Source organism: Centroberyx affinis, unplaced genomic scaffold (assembly GCF_046629955.1).
Source record: "Centroberyx affinis isolate AG114_WGS23_722 - 3 ecotype Tasmania unplaced genomic scaffold, CSIRO-AGI_Caff_v1 ptg001205l_1, whole genome shotgun sequence".
In the NCBI taxonomy this organism is placed as follows: domain Eukaryota; kingdom Metazoa; phylum Chordata; class Actinopteri; order Beryciformes; family Berycidae; genus Centroberyx; species Centroberyx affinis.
The window spans coordinates 242,249-263,740 of NW_027279723.1; the positions used below are offsets into that span (position 1 = coordinate 242,249).

A 21,492-nucleotide genomic window follows, 5' to 3' on the forward strand; every position below is an offset into this window, starting at 1 on the left:
GGAACCATGGCAACTTGTGACCGAGTGTTAATGGTTTCAAAAGATGTTGTTTTTCTGGTTTCTTCTAGGCGGTTCCCTGCAGGCTTTTCAGTCGCTCATTGTTTTAATGTGGCTCATGATAGCAACAGGAAACCCAAAGACGTGCGCTTTGTTGCTGTACCTGTGGAGCCAATCTAGCCACAGATGTAACACCAAACAGCATCTACAAATATGAAGAGGTGTAATTTGGCAAGTCACTCTGTAAAGGATGACATTTAAACTGCCATATTGGAAATTAAACAGTATGAACTGTAAAATATTAGTCCATCTAGAGATTAAATGTCAAGACTTCTGACAGTGAATGCCATCTGTGAGAGAGACCAAATAAATAGTGGGTGTACAATGTTGGATGTAGAGTCAGGGATCAGTAAAGTGTGTTTTAAAGCATGTGATCCCAAGCTACATTTGATTTTACTGGGCTTAACACAGATCATAATCACAAAGAGAATTTTCATTTTTTTTTATTAAGGTTGGGCTTTTCTACAGATTTTTACATTTGTATTTTACATTGTTTACAAAATTAAAGGACATCGTGCATCAAAACTCTCAAATTCAGGTGCTTTGAGCAATTTGACAAAGGTTCAATCTGAAAAAATTGTCTTTATAAGAAACATATCCATGTAAAATCAAGTAAATGTCAAAATACCACCAATTCCCAGTATTTGTCCTTTGTCACAGGAAGCTAGGTGCGTTGAATAGACAATGAATGTGAAAATGCAGTAACCATGGAGTGACACGTCGCGTTGCAATGGAAATGGAGAAAGTTGTGCAAATTCCACACTCCATATTCTTACTTCAGTGTTGCATCATGTCTTATCCATGTCAACAGAGAAATGTTATCAAACGGTTACAGAGTTTCATTTGATAGCCTTCACACAGATCCGTATTAGAGAGTAAGTGCTATTATATCCAAAATATTCACTTCAAAAAAGCCAAGCAGAATAACTAGATATGAGCTAAAACATTAGGAGTCCATCTCCCTGATACAGACTGTCTTACCTTTAGAGAAGGAAAAATATATAAAATCTCAATGGTGACTTGTAAAATCTCATAATGTGGTTAAGTTTAGCCTGTCCCGGGAAAGTGGTATTAAAGTTGTGTGGCATCCTGTTGCAGAAATATGAATCCCCCAACCATAAAACGTAAAACACGAGATCCACTGCATACTATGACGCAATAAATAGAAACCGCAAGAAAAAATGGCTAGCTTTTAAATATCAGAATATGAGGAGCAGGTGGCTGTGCACGTGCTGTCTGTGTGGTCAAAGACAGTTACACTGAGGTATAGAGACTATGAATCTGCGTTCAGATTGTCTACTGAAGTTTCTTTTCCTTGCTGCTAATCCCCTGACCAAAGTTGTTTTTTTAGAGATCAAGGAAAACTTACAAGAAAAAGAGGGATTTTAGACAATTTGAATATCATTTCTCAGATAGTAACAAAAAAGTATCAGCTGTGCTAATTCAGTGCCTGAAGCATTGGTGTGATGCATTTTCATATGGTAAACCAACAGATGCATAAATGAAACCCTTATAACACTAAGCAAAATGAGGATGTGATGAACCAAACTTTTTAGCTGACAAAGTAAACTAGTTAACTCCCTTCTTCCAAGATCTTGAGCCCCATCATAAAAAAAACACACATATTGTGAAACTCATCAACTTTCAGATATGCTGTTGAACACTTTCTCCAACCTGTCAAGTAGCAACCAGCTGTAACATTACAGCTGTGATATATCAAAACTCAATTCAAAACATGACACAGGCCCCACACATTAAAGCCTCACAAGCCTGAACTTTCCAACAAATGTACATGTGGGTAGCAAAACAAACATGGGGCAGGCAAGGAAAACATATCAAACCAGAAATATCAACTTCCATATTATCCAAATCCGTTTTAAATTCCTTGTGATCAACTATGATGAAAAATGTTAAACAAGATACAAGGACGCAGAGCATGAAAACAACTCTATGGCATCTTACTTATGGCAAATATTCATGAAATGCATGACAACCTCTGCTGTTGTCATTCTATAGTTCAGAACTATAAATGAATTTGTGTATTTGGGCTATTATTGAACTCTGCTGTCACCCAAAAATCCTGTCCAAAAAGTGCGTAATTACTCTTGCTTTTTCACATGTGTACAATATGTGGAAAAGTGTACAAAAACATCACTGTGAGCGGTTGAGGAGTCATGAAAACAAAGCTGGTTTAATTTCCAGAGTCCATCACCAGGTCAACAGCAGTGGAGTTTTCTCTAGCCGGGCATAAGCAGAGCCTGGGCTTTGTCTAGGGGCAGCATGGATTCTGGATGGCAGGGTCCCGGCCGAAGAGGGGGCAATACCCCCAAGCGAGAGTTCAGATTTGGTGCCGCCCCCCCAAGAAGGCTGGACGCCAGCCATGGTGCATGGTGCTGATGGTTATCGAGGGGCCCATGAGCGATGAGTGTTGAGGTGGTGTTCCTGGGCCCACACTGAAGTGGAGGAAGGGATGCAAGACAACCAGGGCAGAACAGGGAGGCAGCAGACCAGGCTTGGGGAGTTTCCAGCTCAGGTTTTGGTTCAGGGTGTATGTGACCCAGCGAGGCGAGAAGGGAGCCCCAGAGACACAGTATAGATGTCTGGGAGGACGCCGATGGGGGATTGTGTTGCTGTTGCTGGTTGATTCCCAGTGCATCGGTCTGCCCGTTCAGACTCTCGTTGCCCTGGATGCAGCAGGGGAGGCGGAGGGCTGGAGCAGCGGGTTCTGCGGGTAGGCTGGAGGTCTGGAGGGGGACCGGGCTGACTTCAGCTGGAGCTGGAACCAGGGGCTGGCTGCTCCTGGGGAGACTGAGCTGGTGCAGCACGGCGCTGGTGGCGATAAGGCCAGCCACACTGGTCAGATAGACCAGGCCAAGCATACAGGACACCTGAGAGAAGAAAATTAAAAACTATGGTCAAATCTAATTTGTTAAATACTCTAATAGGGCATTCACATTACAGAACAAAACAAGGCTCTTGTGCTATGTGCGCTGTTTTGCACAGCGCAACGTTAAACCACTCCGGCACACACAATGGCACTATTGTTAGCTTGCTAACAAGGAGCTACACAAGGTTAAACGTTAACAGTAGTTAAATCTCTACCTATTCCCACTTAAATAACGACTTTATAACAATTGTGGTAGTCTCAAAAGTTTTGTGGTGTGGTCTCTGTCTTATGGAACTGGTATAAAGGTCAGGAAATTCTAAGATACACAATCAATTTTTCCTCCATTCTAGACCAGCAGCTGTATGGTTGTACTTGTGCAGTACGGTCAAAGGTCAGTGCATGGCAGGTTCAAAGTTAAACAAGCAAATAGTAAACATGTTGTCCCCCACCAGTGATGTAGTTCCACCCTTGGGTCAGTCAGTGATTGCTGAGTGTACTTGAAATATGAGTGAAATTGTATGGGACAACGAAAGGACAGATTGACCATATATTTCTGTTGCCTACTCTCCTCAGAATTAGGCTTACAAGTTATATCTTGAAATGTAGTAACTGTAGTTGTCCTGTTTTTACTCAATACAGTACAAAATATAAGAACTACAATACGCAATAAATACAATCCGTACATTATACAAAGTACACTACAATACAATTTATAATACAATATACAATATAACATACAACACCAGGAGCATGAGTGTTATGAATAATATAAATGCTAAATGATAAGTGATATATGGTATTGCACAGTAGGTAAGTGGTAATATGATATAAGTAGTCAACACTGACGGCACAGTGGTAGTGCAGTGATGAGTGCAATAACAGTACAACTGTACAATAACTACAGTGTCTTGTGGTTAGAGGTTTGCCCAAAAATTCTCCATTGACTCTCACTTCAACACATCAATCCAGTCTGATGTCTCCAAGTGTGTAGCGTGTGTAGACTATTATGCTACCTATGATAACTTTAACTGTATTGCTTTACCACTGAGTCCCCATTCATTGTCAATGCTGCCCCCTAGTGGCACAAAGTCAACATTACAGTGTGACTAATGAACGAACGAACGAACGAACGGACGGCGACCGATCCATAGTCCCCCTTTGGTGGGGGACAACAGCAGGGGTCATTTGTGCAATTTAACTATACACATATACATACAGATACATACACACACACACACGTCAACAAACTATGGGCTGTCAAAAACATTCTCTTTTCAATATGGCATTTTCGTTATTAAGCTTAAAGTCAGACTCAACGAACACAGAAGTAGCATCAGGAGGGGAGACATCGTATCCCCAGTTGCCCGACATTGTTTAAATGAAGGACACAGATGGGAGGACTTAAAATGTATAGGCATTGAGAAAGTTAGGTTGAACCGCAGAGGGGGTAATAATGAAAATGCCTTATTGAAAAGAGAATGTTTTTGGATACATACCTTAAATACATTGCATCCTAATGGTTTAAATGAGGAATGCAACCTGACGGTCTTTTTATGAATGAATGACTCTTGAGATCGGGCTCTCGTGTGAATATAGTAGCCTAATCTTTAAATTTAGTGACTATTGGTATGTCTGATTAATGAACGGCTGACCACCTGATGTATTCAGACAGCCCATAGTTTGTTGTTGTTGACGTGTGTGTATATGTATGTGTATGTTAGGGATGCACATTTTCAATCTTGATCGATCTTGATTCAAACAGTCGTTAATGGTTAAGGTTAATCGACGTGATACATAAACAATAAATCGATCATCGATTTATGTTGGACATCCCTAGTGTATGTACAGTATATGTGTATCGTTAAATTGCACAAATGACCCCTACATAGTAACCACATGTTGGAGTTATTATAGCATCTGGGATTTACAAAGCAAGATCTTCACATGATTCTTGTTATGGGGATTAGATCCTTCATGACAAAACGGTAGAGGTATTGTGAAAGTGTTGTTTGCATGTATGAAATACTTTGAAGTTTCTTATTTTGTTGATTCAATGTTGTAACAAAATCAGGTCGAGATGATGAGATCACCTGTGTCTTTCCACACACCTGTGACAATCAAGTTTCCCTACATATAGAGGAAAAATATTAGTAACTATTAGACACTGATGAAGGCCGGAGGGCCGAAAACGTCCCGTTATGAAATAAAATAAGTGCTTAACAAAGTAACTTTTCATCGTGTGCGACCCCATCCTTATCAACTTAAAAGAACCTACAACTAGATACAGCACCGAACAGTCTGAGCGCAGTGGCTGTACTACGTCTACAGGTTCAAAGTTAAACAATTCTGAACTTTTGGTGCAGCGCGCAGCATATGTCTCCACAGGACTCTAGCCCGCAAAAAAAAAAAAAATCTGTCACAATGGCCAAGGCATGTGCAAAACCTTCTTGTGTGCGATAATGTAAACATTGTTTAATACATTCTTGGTATAGTCCCATCCCCCACCCACTCAATTCCCCTTTTCACCTTGGTGAAGTGCTGGTAGATGGCTGTGAGGGCCTGTCTCCATACTAACTGCTCCAGCAGCACACAGAGGTCAGTGTAGGTGAACCAGCCGCGTTTCATCCCCTGCCTCTCCGCAATGCTGGGAAATAGAGGCCAGGAGTCAATAAAACTCATTTTACACACACAAACACACAGGTTATGTTAGTACTGAGTGTTGAAGTTGTAAGCAGATGACCACCAACCTGGTTTCCAGTTGATTTAATACGTCAAAGAAGTCACTAGGCTCTGTGAAGAGGCTCCACTCCTGGAAGACATGATGCAATGGTTAGACAAGGGACACAGACACAAACACAGACATGAGCACAAACTCACACATGGGCCAACTTACAATGGCGTTCAAGAAATTCATCTCCAGGGTATTCACAGTTTGGACGTCCAGCTTCCCCGCTGCCCCCCACTCATCGTTGAACACCTCCTCATCCTCTCCTTCGTCATACAGGTACTTGCTGGCAACCATCTAAGACAAGGTGACAAATGAGTGTCTTTGTCAAAAGTGTATCAGTATGTCACTATCATGCACATGTCAAAACACATCAGTACTAGTATAGTCCCCATAGCCAGGGCGCATGAGGAATGAACCAATGAATCCTATGCTGAAATGAGCAGTGAACAGAAATAACACCGTGACCCATTTAGAATGACCTTTGAACCCAAAACACATACCATGGAGATCAGGAAGAGGTCAGAGGAGGAAATCTTTTGTAGGTATTCAGGGTTTCTATGTCGGAGCCTTTCTATGTAAACTAGAGCCAGCATCATGGCACATGGAGAGATGCAAGCCTCCCTGAAGCAAAAACACAGATTTGTTTTAAATGTTAAGACTGGCTGACCCCACACTTAACTCAACTGTGAAATGTCAAATCTGTATGTACATTCAGCACCCACAGTACAAACCTGGCAACATGAGCAGCATACTTCTTCTGGAGCTTTCGAATTGGGCTAGGGGCAGATTTCTGGAGGATTTCTACTGCAATGTCTGAAAAGCCAGGAAGTAGAAAAAGATATGAGTGGCCTCTCATATGCAATCATTTCTACCTACTTATGTCTGTAAGTCAATTATTTCCATTGTACATATTCCATGTACATGTCAGCTAAATCTGGATGTGCAAACTATACAAACTATGGCAATGATTTACTGAAGCCCTTCATGGATGCAAACACTTTTAGCATGTGCAAAACAAATGATATAACCGCTGATTGGTCAATCAAATTGTCTTGCACCTATCACGTCTTAGGGCTGTGATGTGATTTTTCACATTGCAAAGGTTTTTGTACCCACTATGTTAAAGGTTTTAATTAATCTGGGTCTATGTGTTTCACATAGTATTTAAATGCTAACACCTTAATGTTTGTGTAGCAATATTTACCTAATTATATGTGCTATTAAATTACTTTTATGTCATCCTTTAAATGTCAACATGTAACGTTACAGAGTGGAAATAAAGACGATCCCTACCAAGGCTCTTTGACTCACCTGTAACAGGGCAAGAGAGGGCGTCTAAAGAAACGTCTTGGTCCAGGCCATAATACAATCGCTTTCTCACTCGTTCAGACAACTTCTGGTGTCCAGGAAGAAACTGCAAAGACAGCATTAGGGTTGTTGTTTAGGGACACGGTAATAACAAATAATAGAGCAGCAAGCTCAGTGTTAACTTTGCTAACACCAAGTATGCATGTTAACAAGTGCTTTAACTAACAATAACGAAACGTTTATGGCCACTGTTATTGACCATAGCTAACTTATCTGCTAGCTAAAGTTAACGTTAAGCCTCAACCTGCTCACGCGAAGCCCTTAACTGTCATCATCAGCAAATATCGCCAATTACCATAAAAGTTATTATACATAAACACTGTTAGACAGTTTACACGAGACTTTGTTTCGCATAAGTGAGAAACATTCAGCATGGTAACTTTGCTCCTCGGGCAAAACATCGGCACACGGCCTAACTAAGGTTAGCTAGTTAGCTTGCTAGCTAGTTAACCTAGCTAACATTAGCAACAATGCTAACGTTACGTCGTAGTTTCTCGTCCCCAACGTTAGCTCAACAACATACCGTGAATTCCTGGAAGTCCGACAGTTGAAATGTCCTTTCGTTAAATAACGCGTCGAAATCCATAATGCCGATTGAACATTAGCTAGCTAAACTAGTTAGCAAGCTGAATGTTGGAAAGGCGACTGCTTGACCTGGGCCCCCGCCTTGCTAGTGTGCTTCAGCTAGCTACACGCCCTGACGACTGACAGCCAGTCAGTGACGACTGAGGCGACTGTTTCCCTCTCTTTCCAGACCGACACAGATGGGAGGGGAGCAGTTACACAACAGCTGTTGACAGTCTAAAGTCCCACAGAGGGCGCAGGCATCCATAACGTTTTTAGTAGACATACATTCTAGACCAAAGTTTTCAAAAATATCAATCAATTGACCTCTAGGTTACCTTACTGAGTAGCCTACTCAAGGTGTCAAGGTGCCTGTTCCTGTTCAAAATTCACTTTTAAATGCCAGTCAGGTAATTAATTTCACAAAAATTAAAGAGAATTATACTGTCTGATAGTGACACATCATAGTATTTTTCGTCAGAGAAACACAAAACCTTTTCCATCGAAAGCCATGTAGTGAGGTGGTAAACGTGAGGTCGCGAGTTCGAGCCTCGCAACAGCCCACGTGTGTTTGTCCAAGATGTCAACATTCGTTTGATACACAGGAGCAGTTGTACTTGCTTCCATTCATCAAAAACCGTTTCAGTTATTTGTTTGTTTAACGGGTACAGCCTGTGGCCCAGTGATTAATGTGTGCGTCTATGCAAGACAGTTTGGTGGCCTAGATCCAGACCTGTATCACATTAACCAAATTATCTTGTCAGTTATCAGTAATTGCCCCGTGGTTAGCGGATTTAAAAGTTTTAGTTGCAAAAGCTATTTTGCTGCTGGGACTTTGCCATAGTTTAGAGTTTAATTGACGTCCCTGTGGAACACCCATTGATTACTTTCAGAACATTACCATACCAGGCATTTTAAAATAATGTGATAGTACTTTATTGATCTATGTAGGGAAAATCCTGTTTTTGATTGCCTTGCTCTGGGAAAGTAACAGCAGGGTCAGCTATAGAACAGCGCTTCTGGAGCTGGTAGGGGGTCAGACTTTTGCTCAAGGGTACTTCAGCAGGGTGTATGATGTTGACATGGGCGCTTTAACCCGAGTCCATCGGTTGAGGTGCAGTCTCTCTAATCTAGTCCGTCCTGCAGCCATCTACTCTAATCTACTCAACTAATGTAATAATAATCCCATGTAAAAACCGTGAGCAATTGTGGTACATAAACACATAATTTGATTTTAACTGGACTGACTGAAACACTGGTGGTTCTCATTAAAATAAAAACACCTGGAAAAAATCCCCACATTTTATTCTTTGGAAGTACAAAGCAAAACAGAATATTTACAAAATGTTATCCAGGACAACGTGGAGTCATTTGTGGTATAGTTGTACAACTAGAAAAAGTGGCCTACTACTATAAACTGCATTCTTTAATAATATAAGCTTCCTCTATGCCATTCAGTTTGATGGTGTGACCTGAACTGTGCCAAGAGGAACTGTTATAGGTCAAATGGACGGGTAACTACTGCATTTCACTTGTCTGGAAACTGACTTATGCAGATATGGATTGTAGGCCTTTACACATAAATGAACAAGTCTATAAACTTCTCAAGGAGTCACTGAATTGCTGGACAAGTTCCCTTAATTTCTTGTGTATTATTTGACTATATTTTAGACAGACACAATGATCAAAAAATCCACACACCCCACTCTATGTTGGTGATCAAAGGTATACAGATGCTTACATACTGTATTTAAATAGTTATTACTTTAAACATAATAACAGCACTTTCTAATTCAATAAAAATGACAATAACAAGAAAGGCAATTAATTAAGAGTAAAAGCAGTCGTGTTGCATTCTGTGGTCAGAGATTGACTACAATGTTGACAACAGCTTAGTGATTTCCTGTCCTTGATACATTAATAAAAACAAAACTGAATAAAGTGACGGCTTGTATATTGCTCCAACTGTCTTAAACCTGCTTACTAAGAGGATACAACATTTGCATTCCTCATCCATAAAGTCAACTAGGGGAAAAGAAAATACTGTTTTTTTGGACAATCCAGCTGTGATAAGTGTCTGTTCCTGAGCTTAGCAGCCTTATTTCTAGACATTCTGCACTTTTTCTGCTGCGGTTAGTTAAGACTTAACCAGGACCAGCAGGCCTCACCTCCTCACTACAGCACAAAAGAACAAATGTCAATATTTAACATAAAAAAACCAACAAAGTTAAAATTCTCATCAAATCTGTGAGTGTTATCACATCCGATACCTTATTGTGCAAAGACTAAAGACTTTTGCGGCATTCAAATGCTTCCAGAGTGTTTTAGCCCCCTCAGCTTTGTTAAGGTACCTCCCCTCGTCTCCATGGCCTCTCATCGCACATTCAGCTGGAAAACTCAATAAATAACATTTTCATTTCATCTGATTGAGCGCTCTTATACATCAACTTTTTACAAGTTCGGAGTCAAAACGTAGAGTTCTATGGGAGGTATTATATGCACCGTCAGTTTGTTACAGAACAAAACAAAACAGAACAAAACAAAATAAAAAAATAATACATTCAGTGGCCCCCGTGGCCTGTAGAGGTTGATGGCGGCTGTAGTTTCTCAGACTTGCGATCTTTGGCTTCTGTGTCTGAAGAGGAATCCGAGTCCTGGGCCTGCTGTTGCTTCATCCACATGTCTGCATACAAACCGCCCTTTTGGAGCAACTCCTCGTGTCTTGGATGTAGAGAGAAGTTAGGTCACTTACAGTTACTTGCAGAACAGGATATACTGTATGGTTGCCAGGGAATGTCACTCAGACTCTTAGATCAAAGGGCGCACTTACCGTCCTCGCTCAGCTATCTGGCCCTCACTGACAACCAGAATCTGGTCTGCTCCAATGATGGTGGACAACCTAAAAAAAACAAAAAAACATGACCCATGCAACCCATGCCAAGACTGGATTAGACTTCCTTGAGCATAGCTGTTAAAAGATGAACAGAAAAACTAAAATACATTGGAAAGAAAAAATACATAGCTTTATGCATCTCTTACCTGTGAGCTACAACAACTGTTGTGCGATTGGCACAGACTTTGCTCAGTGAGGCCTGGATGTTACGCTCTGTCTGTGTATCTAGTGCAGATGTGGCCTGCAGAGAGACAGTATCAAAAAAATTGCAAAAGTGCAAAAAAATTAAATATTCTAAGTTGAATAATAGGGGAACAACTTGTTTCTGAAAGCCAATTAATTTCCAACAAAAGCTGAAGAAAGAAAAAGAAAATTCATGGCTAATACTTTGCAAATAGGGCAGCAATGTGGCAAAGTCGCCCCCAACTTAATGACAAAGTGGACAGACAATACAATGATATTGTATATATCCTCTGTCTGTATGGCCAGTCACATGCCCCTAGTCTTCTCATCTTACCTCATCCAACAGGATGATCTGTGGTGCTTTGAGGATGGTTCTGGCGATGGCCACCCTCTGCTTCTCCCCTCCACTCAGCTTCAGACCTCTTTCACCCACCTGGGTATCATAACCTGCCAGGGGAACAAACGCATATTTGGTTTACTCAGTTTGTGCATAATGGGAGATCTTACAGTTATATCATTTGAGAAGATTCACATTCTTCAGATGACTGTGACCATCCACTAAATCCTTGAACCAATAATTAGACAGAAAAGCCTGATATCTTATGGGTCTTTAAAGTCACCATGGTGACTAAAGCAGCAGGGTTAATGTGTATGTTACCTTCAGGGAAGGCCATGATTTTATCGTGGATGTCAGCAGCTATGGCAGCCTCCTCCACCTCTTGGTCGCTAGCAGAAATGCGTCCGTAGCGAATGTTGTCCCGGATGTTGTCGTTGAAGAGTACAGTATCCTGGGGAACCACGCCAATATGGGCTCGCAGAGACGTCTGCTTCACCTGTGGAAAAACAAAGAAGAGAGGAAAGTCTAATTACTAGTGCAGTGGATACCTGTAAACACAGATAAGGAGTCAGAAACAGATCTTAATTAAAGGCAAAGCAGCTGGTAACATGCTTGCTCTTGGTGAACTCAAGAGAAAAATAACCAGGGACTCACTTATGCCCACTGCAATTAGATCACTTAATTTGCACATGAAATTATGTAGTCTCATGCCTGTATTAGCACTGATGGCTGAATTTTGGCTGCACTATATTAAGCTATTGAATCCCTGTCTGGTCGTGTCAACTGATGTTTGTCCATATATACTGTGGCAATTTGTGCTTTTATTGTGCCTTTATTGTACATTTTTATTGTAAAATCCCTCTTACAGAGCAATAACATTTTAATGTAAATTGAACTGAACTGTTAAACTACATATTGGAGTAGTGTGAATGTTATTACCTCAAAGAGTCACAATACATAGATAGACTTTCATTTACTAGCTCTGGTACCAAGCACTTACCTTGGATATGTCCTGTCCATCAATGCGGATACAGCCTCCCTGAACGTCATAGAAACGGAAGAGCAGTCGAATGATGGTGCTCTTACCAGACCCCGACTGTCCTACCTGGGGAGATTAACAGACGAGTAATGTATGTAAGACCTAGGTATGGCCTTAATTAAAAGAGAATAAATTCAGACAGGCGGCTTAACTGTTAATGAGCAGAGAGCGAAATCTGTTTGACTTGAAATTGTTCCTCAGTCTTACCAGGGCAACTGTCTGTCCGGGAAGTACAGTGAAGGACACATCTCTGAGAATCTCCTTCCTGTAGATCAATCAACAAAATGTAGGATTATGAGTCGTGTAAAACAATTTAAATTAATGAAGTAAAAAAAAAAGTTTACTGATGCACAGGATCAAATGTAACTATCCTTTCCGCCATTTTAGGTGAGCACTTACATAGAAACCTAGCTTGGACCATGTATTGAATTAGGCCTATGAAAGCTCCTAAAGGCTCAACAGTAAATTCTGGCATCCCAGAGCCACCTTAACATATTCAGTTACAATACCCTGTATGGACACATTGGCTTGCAACTAGTTCACCACATTACGCCTAATTAGCTCTAACCAAGCTATGGGTCTCAACAACAATAGGCTAAAGTGACCCTTCTGGCTTGAAACAACCCGATCAGCAGTTCAGAAGTCAGTGTCAGCAAGTTTAATTACACAAGACAATTATACAAAGAGAACAAAAACGGTGACTCACTACCCACTTCTAATACTTAAATTATGCCATCATATGTTTTGGTCATGAGACAGATTTCCATACTTTTGGACCCCAACTGGTGTTCTTTTTTTTCTTTCCAGCCAGAGAAACTTCAGCAGCTGCCTTCATGGCTTTGTGTAATCCCCACCCACCAATCTCTAACTCCCTGAGTAAACTAGCAGTGGATGTGTCTATGCATCCACAGCAACAGATGCAAAAGTAACTCAATGCAGCCAAGCTTCTTCCTTTCATATGCTTCATCTACTGCCTCCTCCAATGACACAGTGAGCTCTGTAAAGTAAACAGTCCGTTGAGTGTTGGACGACAACACTAGGTCAGGTGTTAGGCTGGTGCTGTATATCTCTGGCAGGACTCCAAGTTGCTGGTCTACATCTGTTTACATTTGCCAAAACCTAGCTTCCTCTAACTGCTGTAACTTGCACCTACTCAATAATAAATATTTCCTGGTTTGTTCAACTTCTCATATGAAGCCAATTTGATGCACAAGGCTTTCTCTCCTAACAGTTGCAGAATTAATCTCTATCGTTTGCTGCCAATTGCTACTGCCAGATTTGAACACTTGGTTATACCATCAAGGACATCATCCTTGGGCTAGAATAACTTTGCATCCGGACATTCTTAGCATGGAAAAATACAGAAGCGCTACCTTTCACCCCCTATCCATAAAAATAATTGAAAACAAAATGTCAACCAACCCGTTTGTGTAGCTGAAATAAACATTCTCAAACTCCACTTCTCCCAGTCTGTAAAGAAGGTTGCCAGCATTTAATTCATCTTTCACCTGCATAAGGAAACAAACATACAATGCATTAAAAAAACGTAACAGATCATAATACAGCGCTAAAAGTGAAAACACAGACCAAATATTGGTCAATTTCAAATGTACCTCTTCCTCTTCTTCAAATAGTTTGAACATGCTTTCCATGTCAATGAAAGAATTCTGGATCATTCTGCAGTGAAAAAGAATATAATATTTATATTAAAAATTGTTGTAATTTCTATCTTACAAGGCTGGGGCCAATCCACTTTCAATTCCATCAGTTCAAAATATAAATTGAAACTACGATTCATATATTAATGATTGAGCTCATTCTCAATTTCTTATTGAGAAAAAAAAAAAAATCCAATCTTTAAGGAAAACTGAATGAATTGAAAGTGAATTGACCACAAAGCAGCATATCCCATTTCTGTGTCTCTTACCTGTAGTAGGTTCCAAACCAGTTGAGGGGGGTGTACAGCTGGATGATGTAGGTGCCAAACAGAACAAAGTCTCCCACCTCGGATCAGAGGATTTATTTCATGGTTAATATGAGAAGGGAAAAACTCAAACTGGCATTCTTGTTCTTCACATTTCAATCAATAAAACTCTAGGGGATTTATTCACAATTTCAAAGTATCACCTTCAAAGTATTGATTGCACTAGAGGTTCATTGATAGAGGTTGTTTTAATAGAGAATAGAAGTAGAGTAGGAGTAAAGGAGCAAAAAAGTGGGGAACAAGGTCAAAATAACTTTCGTCAAACCTTTTCAAAATTAATGTCAACACGTTTGGTGGCTGACTGATAATACACTCACGAGGGAGAAATTATGCTGCTAAAATAGACTATCTTCTAGAAAAGCGAAACATATCATAGAAGACATTTCTCTGTGTTCAGTACCTGAAACTTTCCCTCAGTGACAAAGTATGCACAGAGCAGGGAGCCGGCCAGCAGGCCCGATCCGATGATGAGGTTCTGGGTTTGGTTCAGGAAAGCCAGGGAGGCCTGGGTCTTCCACTCCGACACCTAGAACAGGAGGCGGCACGGAGCAATAGAAGCATTAGAAACATGGATGTATGGGCTGGTGAAAACAGCGATTTTGAATTGGATCCATTTTAGATGCCTCCTCACACAATAACTGATTGCTTAGTAGTAATGACAGAGAGAGATATAGGAAGTTTAAGCCATCAGGACATCAAGGGACTTGATCTCAGCAGACAACATAATAAATAATTTAAAACCATAAGGCTGTTTTGTTTAAAATCACTTCTTACACAGCTTTGTTGAATACTCAAATCTGCTTGGCAGAAGAAGGCATTCTGGGGTCTGTTATTCAGAAATAACAGACCGCTGTTTCACCTCTAATCATATCATTCCACATCAGGTAGAGTTTGTTGATTTCTAATCAAATTGACTAGTGACACCTTGTGGCATGAAGACATTACTCCTTGGTTACTGCAGACAAACACATTTCTCCTAACTGAGGAGGAGAAACATGGAAGATTGTTCCAATATTACTATAATTATTCAAATTTTTTCAGAGAGCACAAAACTTTTAATTGCACCAGCAATCTTACATGTAATTACATTGCCAGGATTACTTTTCTGTTACAGTGTAGCTCTGGAGTGTAGCTCAGTGTAGATGCCAGCTACAGACATTTCTATGGTTGCAGTCCTATTGATTTTTTTTTTTTGCAGAAGCTTGTAAATTACTTAAGTTTGTGTCAATGACTAATGTCTTTGGTAAGTAGTTGTACAATAAGTGGAATAATGTACAAGGAGCCAGACATTACTGCAAAATAAACCCTGATGCAAACTGATTAATGATCGGCTCACTGTACATTATCCCTTAAATAATGTTACACAATGTTAGCATCATAGCTTAGTCTATATCAAAGTGATGTTGACTTCAGGTCAACATGGCTGATACTCTTGGCATACCTGGTATTTCAAGATGGCGTCCTCAAAACGGCTGACTTCATAGCTCTCTGCATTGTAGTACTTCACCTATTGAGGAGGAGACAAAACAAGCGAAACACTGTGACATCTTGAAGTATCCTGGAGTCATTTTGCAACTTCTTAATGAACCAACATGCGGTCAGAGGACAAAAGGTTCAAAGTACCGTCTCAAAGTTTAACAAGGAGTCCACGGCCTTGGACTTGGCGGCGTTGTCCTGCAGATTCATGTCTCGTCTGTACTTGGTTCTCCATTCAGTGATGATGATGGTCAGAGCTGGAGGACGTATCAACAGGCAATCATAACTCATTCCAATAAGAACTGAACTTTGTATTTAGGCCTATGGTCAACTAAGGTGTTCACTCTTCAAATTGATTCATAGAATGTAGTACACTTTTTATTTGTTATGCCTCTAATTCATATAAAACCTCCCTCTCACCTATGGCTGCAATGTTCTGTCAGGCTGTATTCATGTTTTTTTGTATCTATGTAGAGTATGTAAGCTCCACTGTCTGTCCACAACTGCAATTACCCAACCCAGGTACTAAAATAACATTATGATGACAGTATGACAGCTGGTATAATAGAAAATAGATGGTTTGGATGCCTGTGGCTGAGCATTCACTACTCACTGAGGTAGAGGGTCATGCAGACGAAGATGATGAGGCCGAACCAGGCATTGAAATAAGTGATGAAATAGATGATAGAGATGACAATATCAGCGATGGTCGGGAAGATGCTGAACACTATGTAGCTGTGGAGAGAAAGGGATAGCCAAGTCAGTTTTACCTTCAAATTCAAATAGGAAAATACAATTCAGGAGGTCCAGGAACAAACCTGGTCCTAAAATCTTGCATTTTCTGAATTGCTGTAAGTATAGCAATAGTAGTAATAGTCATTGTTTAGTGGGAAAATTAACCACTCATTCATTTTTTATCACATTCATGAAAGAAAATACAAAAGAAATTTGTAAATATTGTATCTAATCCATCTCCCCTGCTGTCATTTTTTTATCTGACAGCTGCGAGACACAAACAAATCTTCCCTAAAAGGGCCGGCAAATTGTCATTACCACCATCATAATATCAAGCACCCCACTGACAGATCCTACCTCAGCAGACTGTTAATGGAGGAGGTCCCGCGGTCGATGCTTCTCAGGACGTCGCCGGTTTTGCGGCCCAGATGCCAGCGCAGGGAGAGGGAGTGCAGGTGGCCGAACAGACGCACCTGAACCACGCGGTTGGTGTACTGCTGCACCCGGATCCACAGGAAAGAGCGCAGGTTACTGACGAACCCTGACGCACCTGGGGGGAGGAGATAAAGTGTGAAAGTGATTGACCAGCAATAAGTGAAAGGTAGACTGAAGTCTTGTGAAATGTGATTTGGTGCACAGAATCAATGATTATATGCATTTTTTGGGTGCGTGTGTTTTCATGTCACACTACTCACCCTCTACATTATAAATCCACAGACTTCGTAGTATGAGGCGGACCTACCTGCCCCTCCGCCCTGCAAGAACTTGAGCAGGACGTAAACGCACACTGTAGTGGCCAGAGTGTTCCAGCTGCTGCCGTCTGTCAGTTCATTCACTGAGAGGAGGGAGAAAGACAGACAGGCGGATGAGGAAAAAGACAGAGGGGTGGAGGGGTGGGGGTCAGGTTTTCGACTAAAAGATAAGGTAGGTAAACAAGATGGATGAGATGGGTGCAGGTCTGAAGGCGTCCGCTGACACCCAGACAATTTATATTCCTCTCTCTGGAAGAAGGCGAAGAGCTGTCGGGAGCGGGGATGTCTCGGCTTCATCACGGCACCCATCCTGAGGCAGTACAGGTGTTGAACTTGATGGGTCTGGGTGCTACAAGCCACTAGGCACTTGCAATCGATTTGTATTTTTAAGATTATGTTCTGGCATTTTTGTTTAATTTAATAGTTCACAGTAGAGAGAGACAGGAAGGATGGGAAATAGAGAGGGGGAAGACATGTGACAAAACGTCCCAGTCTGGATTCAAACCCAGGATAGTGTAGGTGTGCGGTTTAGCCAACTGGGACACCAGGACACCCCCCGGCACTCTTTAAATACTTGGGTGTTGTATAGAGAGTTTATGTGAATCTGACGTTCTTTCTTGTGTCTATCCTGAGCTCACTGAGACAAATTCTAGCAACTTGGATGGTATGGCAATAAACTGTTGAATCAACTGAAATGAAGTGAATTTTCTGTGGAGAAGCAGGGGGTTAGGGTGCCGAGCTGATGGGACAGCAGGGGCTCTTGAGCTTTTTTCACCTGCGTCCCAAATTGAGTAAATAAACAGCAGTTTTGTCTTGGGGCTCAGGCTCATTAGTAGTACAAGAAGTCGTTTTCTCATGGGGTGACCCATGAAAGAGGTCCCATCGCTTGAGAAGTTGAAAATTTGAGTGCATAGGGTTTGACAGAAAGTATGTTTCTTACCTATATTCTTGTAGTAGATGGGCACAAAGACATTAATAGCCCTCTCAATTCCCAGCAGCCCCAAACAGAGGAGGACCAGCAGCTGGAGGAAGACGTTGCCCCGGGGCCACATGTAGGGAACCAGCAGACGCACCTTCTTCCTGAAACCCTGCCAGGTAGACTCGTTCTGCTCTGTTCCGCCCAACAGGGGCTGGGATAGAGAAACAAAATATCAAACACCTAAACAGAGGAGAGTACAGTATAGGTGACTAGAACAAAATTGAGCTATTTTACTGAAACTCTGATAGGTGGAATGGCTCTCTACTGCTCTACCATACAGGGACTGGGACAGGGAAATAGAATATAATTTCATGTAAGAGAAGCAAATATCAGTGAGTAGAATAAAGTGAAACAGAACTGAATATTTTCATTAGAACCCTGCTAGTTGGGTCTCTGCTACAAAACAGGGACTGCGATCAGAAAATAGATTTGAGTACATATGCTTTTTTCATATTTTTCTTCAATATATATATTTTTTCACAGTAGAGAGAGACATGAAAAATGAGAGAGAGAGCAGAAGGACATGTGCCACAAGTCACAGGCTGGATTCGAACCCACTATGCATGCGTCATTACCTGTCCGCTGTGCTCGACATCGCGCTCATCTTCGTTGATTAGCAGCATGTACGGTCTCCGTGGCAACCCTGGAGCTTTTAGACCAATGAAGAAGAGCAGCCCGGTGCCGATGTAGCGCGTCAGCCACAGGGCAAACTGCACCTGAGGGGTTCACAGAGAATTAAAGGCAAAATCAATAAGAATGCCACGTCGCAGGAGTGGGAAGTGATTGTGGAGAGATATGAATTTAATACAGAAGAGGTATGAGAAAAATGACTAAACAACATGGACTCATCAGGATGAGAGTAATTGGATTATATTTCATTCCAATTAGGCTCTATCTATCTGTTTATCTAGACAGAGAATATAATAAACAATGACCAAAACTCTGAGTAACCCATGATAAAATGTACCAAATAGGGTAAACAGCTTGAGTACAGTAGATTATAGAAGGAAATTTTAAGTTATGGGCAGATACAGCCAAATAATACACAGAAAACTGCTGAGAAGTTTACAGGCAGCAAGCTGGCTCTACTTTAGCTGACTCAGAGTGGGAGGGGCAACATTTGGTTGTGTGATTTGATTGGTTAATACTGTAGTGTTTGGGATGTCAGCGTCTTTGACTGGGCAGTGACTCAGCAAATCTAACCCCAGTCGTCCTCTCGCTGCTGTCAGAGTCATGTATTCTTGTCATGCCACCTCCCCCCCTTTCTGGCTGTGTGGGGAGCTAGTTTTACTTGACATGAGACATGAGCTTTGAGATGCAATGAAACAAATGGCACACCCATTTTTGTTAAGTAACTAACCTTTGGTCCATTAGATTGAAAAGATACATAGGGCAAGCACCATAAAGTGTAAATGAAACTGATAGGGAATGGAGTTTTATCATTATGCATAAAAAAGTACACACCCCAGTCTATCAGTGTGGTGTTGAATCAACATAAGAGAACTAAACTTGACCCTAAATAGTCAAGAACGGAGATAAACATTTTACACTTAAGACTGAACTGCACTATACAAACTGCAATGGATTACACTGAAGCACTGCATATGATCTGACTGCAGCAGGCTGGAGCCACACTGCAAAATTCTGACCAAATCCAGCCTGAAAATATGTCATTATACACAAACTGAAGTCAAGCTGAAAATCCCACATCCTGTATAGTTTTTCCAGAAAGACAGAGTATTCTCCAGCCTTGAAAACATGGCCAGTCTGGAATGGCAAGTTGGCTGGTTGATTGGTTCAAGAAATGGATCTTAAATGAGGCTGGATCTTCTCTCTCACCTGCTGCTGCCCGTTCTCAAGCCCCCACCACCAGTGAGGACTATACCACGAGACGAAGGCCAGGTTCTCTGCTGAGAATGCCACAGCCCAGAACAGCAGCAGAACGGTGCTGTGGCCCCTCGTCCGGTCCATCACGAGGACCCTATGTCTCTCCAGCCGGAGCACGGCTATGGCCCAGCCCCAGCCCAACACCGAGAAGCAGCCATACAGCACCACATAGCCAGGCAGCTCCGCTCCACTGACGCCCCGCCACACCAGTCCACCCAGAAACTGGACCAGGAGGAGGACGGAGATGGCCTGCTGAAGGCCGTACAGGCGGGAGCGCGGGATGAACTTGGGTTCCATTGCGGTGCCATATCGCTGGTAGCATATGCAGTGGATGGTGCCGAGAAAGAAGGCGATGGTGAGCAGGACGGCGGGGACTAGGGTGAAGTAGAAGCAGGGGGAGATGCCTTCATCCACCCAGGTCTGGGAAATGGAGGCGTTGGCTTCACAGTAGCTCTGCACCAACACCATGGCTGCACCTGGGGAGAGGCAGGAATCATTTTTCAAGAGAAACAATCTGAGATACAGGACAAGCCAAAATGTAACAGACAAAAATGACAGAACATCCTAAGAGGAGAGAGAGTGAAAAGAAAATGTTATTCAGTTTTGTACACTTTTGAGTGGATTTAAACAGAAAGATACAAAAACAGTGAATGGGGCCTTGTGATGGGAAATACGCTGAGGTGAGGTAGACTATCTCCCAAACAGAGTAAGTGTCCCTCTCTCTTAGTCTACTCCATCAACACTAGCCAACAGCAGGCATGGCTGCCTTCTGCCCTGCTATATTAGGCTGTGAACTTCAATGACAAGTTTAGTCCTTGAGTCATGGTTCACTATCGCACCACATTTAGCTGCTGGTAGTCATAAATTACCGATGTGTGGCAAATGGGGAGGGCAGGATTGTTACTGAAACATAAGCCCACGTCTCAAGGCAAAGGATAAACAAGGGGAATGAAGTGTGAGTGTGGGAGTCCATTACATTTTACTGTTTATCAACCCACTCCAACACCAGACAGGCGAGGAAGGAGTAACAGGCGAAAGGGTTTTAAAAACCAGTCTTGACAAGCATTTCAGACAGTCTAGATGAGGTTAGTGAACTTACCTCTAACTATGCAAACACTCCACTCCTCAGCAACAGAGGTGACTGCAGGGAAGCTAGCAAGTGCGCTAACGCCTAAAACGATTAGCTTACTTTGCTATGCACAGCTTAAACGCGAACGACGGTTAAAAACGAAACGGACCGCTGACAGTGCAAGTGATATTTAGCTGCCAGTCATCTCTGCTGTCATCCTGTTGTATCCCCTTATTCCGCTAAGTCAGTGCTTGTCCTTGCGGCACGCTTGTTGAGCAACAACTATCCATGACTCGGCAATCGACACTTTACACAACACTGCTGCATGGCCTGAACACGAGCGCCCCCTGGAGGTAGAAAACAGAGTTGAGCTCCAACCCGGAAGCGAGGGGACAGAAAGAAAACCTCCTTGACAGAAAGCCATAACAAGCCCACTCAGTGAGTGTCATCACTTATTTTCAGTTTCAATGAAACGTATAACACAGTACAGGTGTGGACACTGACATATCTTTGCTCACCATATCTCTGATGTCATACAACCACACGGCTTTGAT

The 21,492-nt window shown here is 41.9% G+C and overlaps 2 protein-coding genes across 2 annotated transcripts; both read right to left on the bottom strand.

Moving 5' to 3' along the window:
* Positions 1 to 513: 513 nt before the first annotated feature.
* Positions 514 to 7,744, bottom strand: cnppd1 (cyclin Pas1/PHO80 domain containing 1). The gene is made up of 8 exons (XM_071524579.1): positions 7,564 to 7,744; positions 6,984 to 7,086; positions 6,404 to 6,485; positions 6,173 to 6,293; positions 5,838 to 5,966; positions 5,692 to 5,753; positions 5,471 to 5,588; positions 514 to 2,945 (listed from the first exon to the last, which is right to left on the bottom strand). The coding sequence occupies exons 1-8, from the start codon at positions 7,624 to 7,626 to the stop codon at positions 2,295 to 2,297; spliced, it is 1,329 nt and encodes a 442-aa protein (XP_071380680.1). The 5' UTR covers positions 7,627 to 7,744; the 3' UTR covers positions 514 to 2,294.
* A 1,160-nt stretch (positions 7,745 to 8,904) lies between these two features.
* Positions 8,905 to 21,182, bottom strand: abcb6a (ATP binding cassette subfamily B member 6 (LAN blood group) a). The gene is made up of 20 exons (XM_071524574.1): positions 20,969 to 21,182; positions 19,822 to 20,345; positions 18,558 to 18,698; positions 17,944 to 18,133; positions 16,994 to 17,086; positions 16,609 to 16,801; positions 16,130 to 16,251; positions 15,664 to 15,773; positions 15,482 to 15,547; positions 14,441 to 14,566; positions 13,984 to 14,060; positions 13,670 to 13,733; positions 13,479 to 13,564; positions 12,264 to 12,321; positions 12,018 to 12,122; positions 11,339 to 11,513; positions 11,015 to 11,127; positions 10,644 to 10,738; positions 10,435 to 10,503; positions 8,905 to 10,325 (listed from the first exon to the last, which is right to left on the bottom strand). The coding sequence occupies exons 2-20, from the start codon at positions 20,335 to 20,337 to the stop codon at positions 10,166 to 10,168; spliced, it is 2,559 nt and encodes an 852-aa protein (XP_071380675.1). The 5' UTR covers positions 20,338 to 20,345; positions 20,969 to 21,182; the 3' UTR covers positions 8,905 to 10,165.
* Between the last annotated feature and the right edge of the window lie 310 nt (positions 21,183 to 21,492).

Coding starts and splice junctions, on each gene's coding strand:
- cnppd1 (XM_071524579.1), bottom strand. CDS start 7,626: ATGGATTTCGACGCGTTATTTAACGAAAGGACATTTCAACTGTCGGAC. Junction 5,754..5,837: donor TGAATTTCTTGAACGCCATT/GTAAGTTGGCCC, acceptor CATGTCTTCCAG/GAGTGGAGCCTCTTCACAGA. Junction 5,589..5,691: donor TTAAATCAACTGGAAACCAG/GTTGGTGGTCAT, acceptor TCTATTTCCCAG/CATTGCGGAGAGGCAGGGGA.
- abcb6a (XM_071524574.1), bottom strand. CDS start 20,337: ATGGTGTTGGTGCAGAGCTACTGTGAAGCCAACGCCTCCATTTCCCAG. Junction 13,734..13,983: donor TGGTTTGGAACCTACTACAG/GTAAGAGACACA, acceptor TTTTCACTGCAG/AATGATCCAGAATTCTTTCA. Junction 10,504..10,643: donor ACAGTTGTTGTAGCTCACAG/GTAAGAGATGCA, acceptor TGTTTTTTTTAG/GTTGTCCACCATCATTGGAG.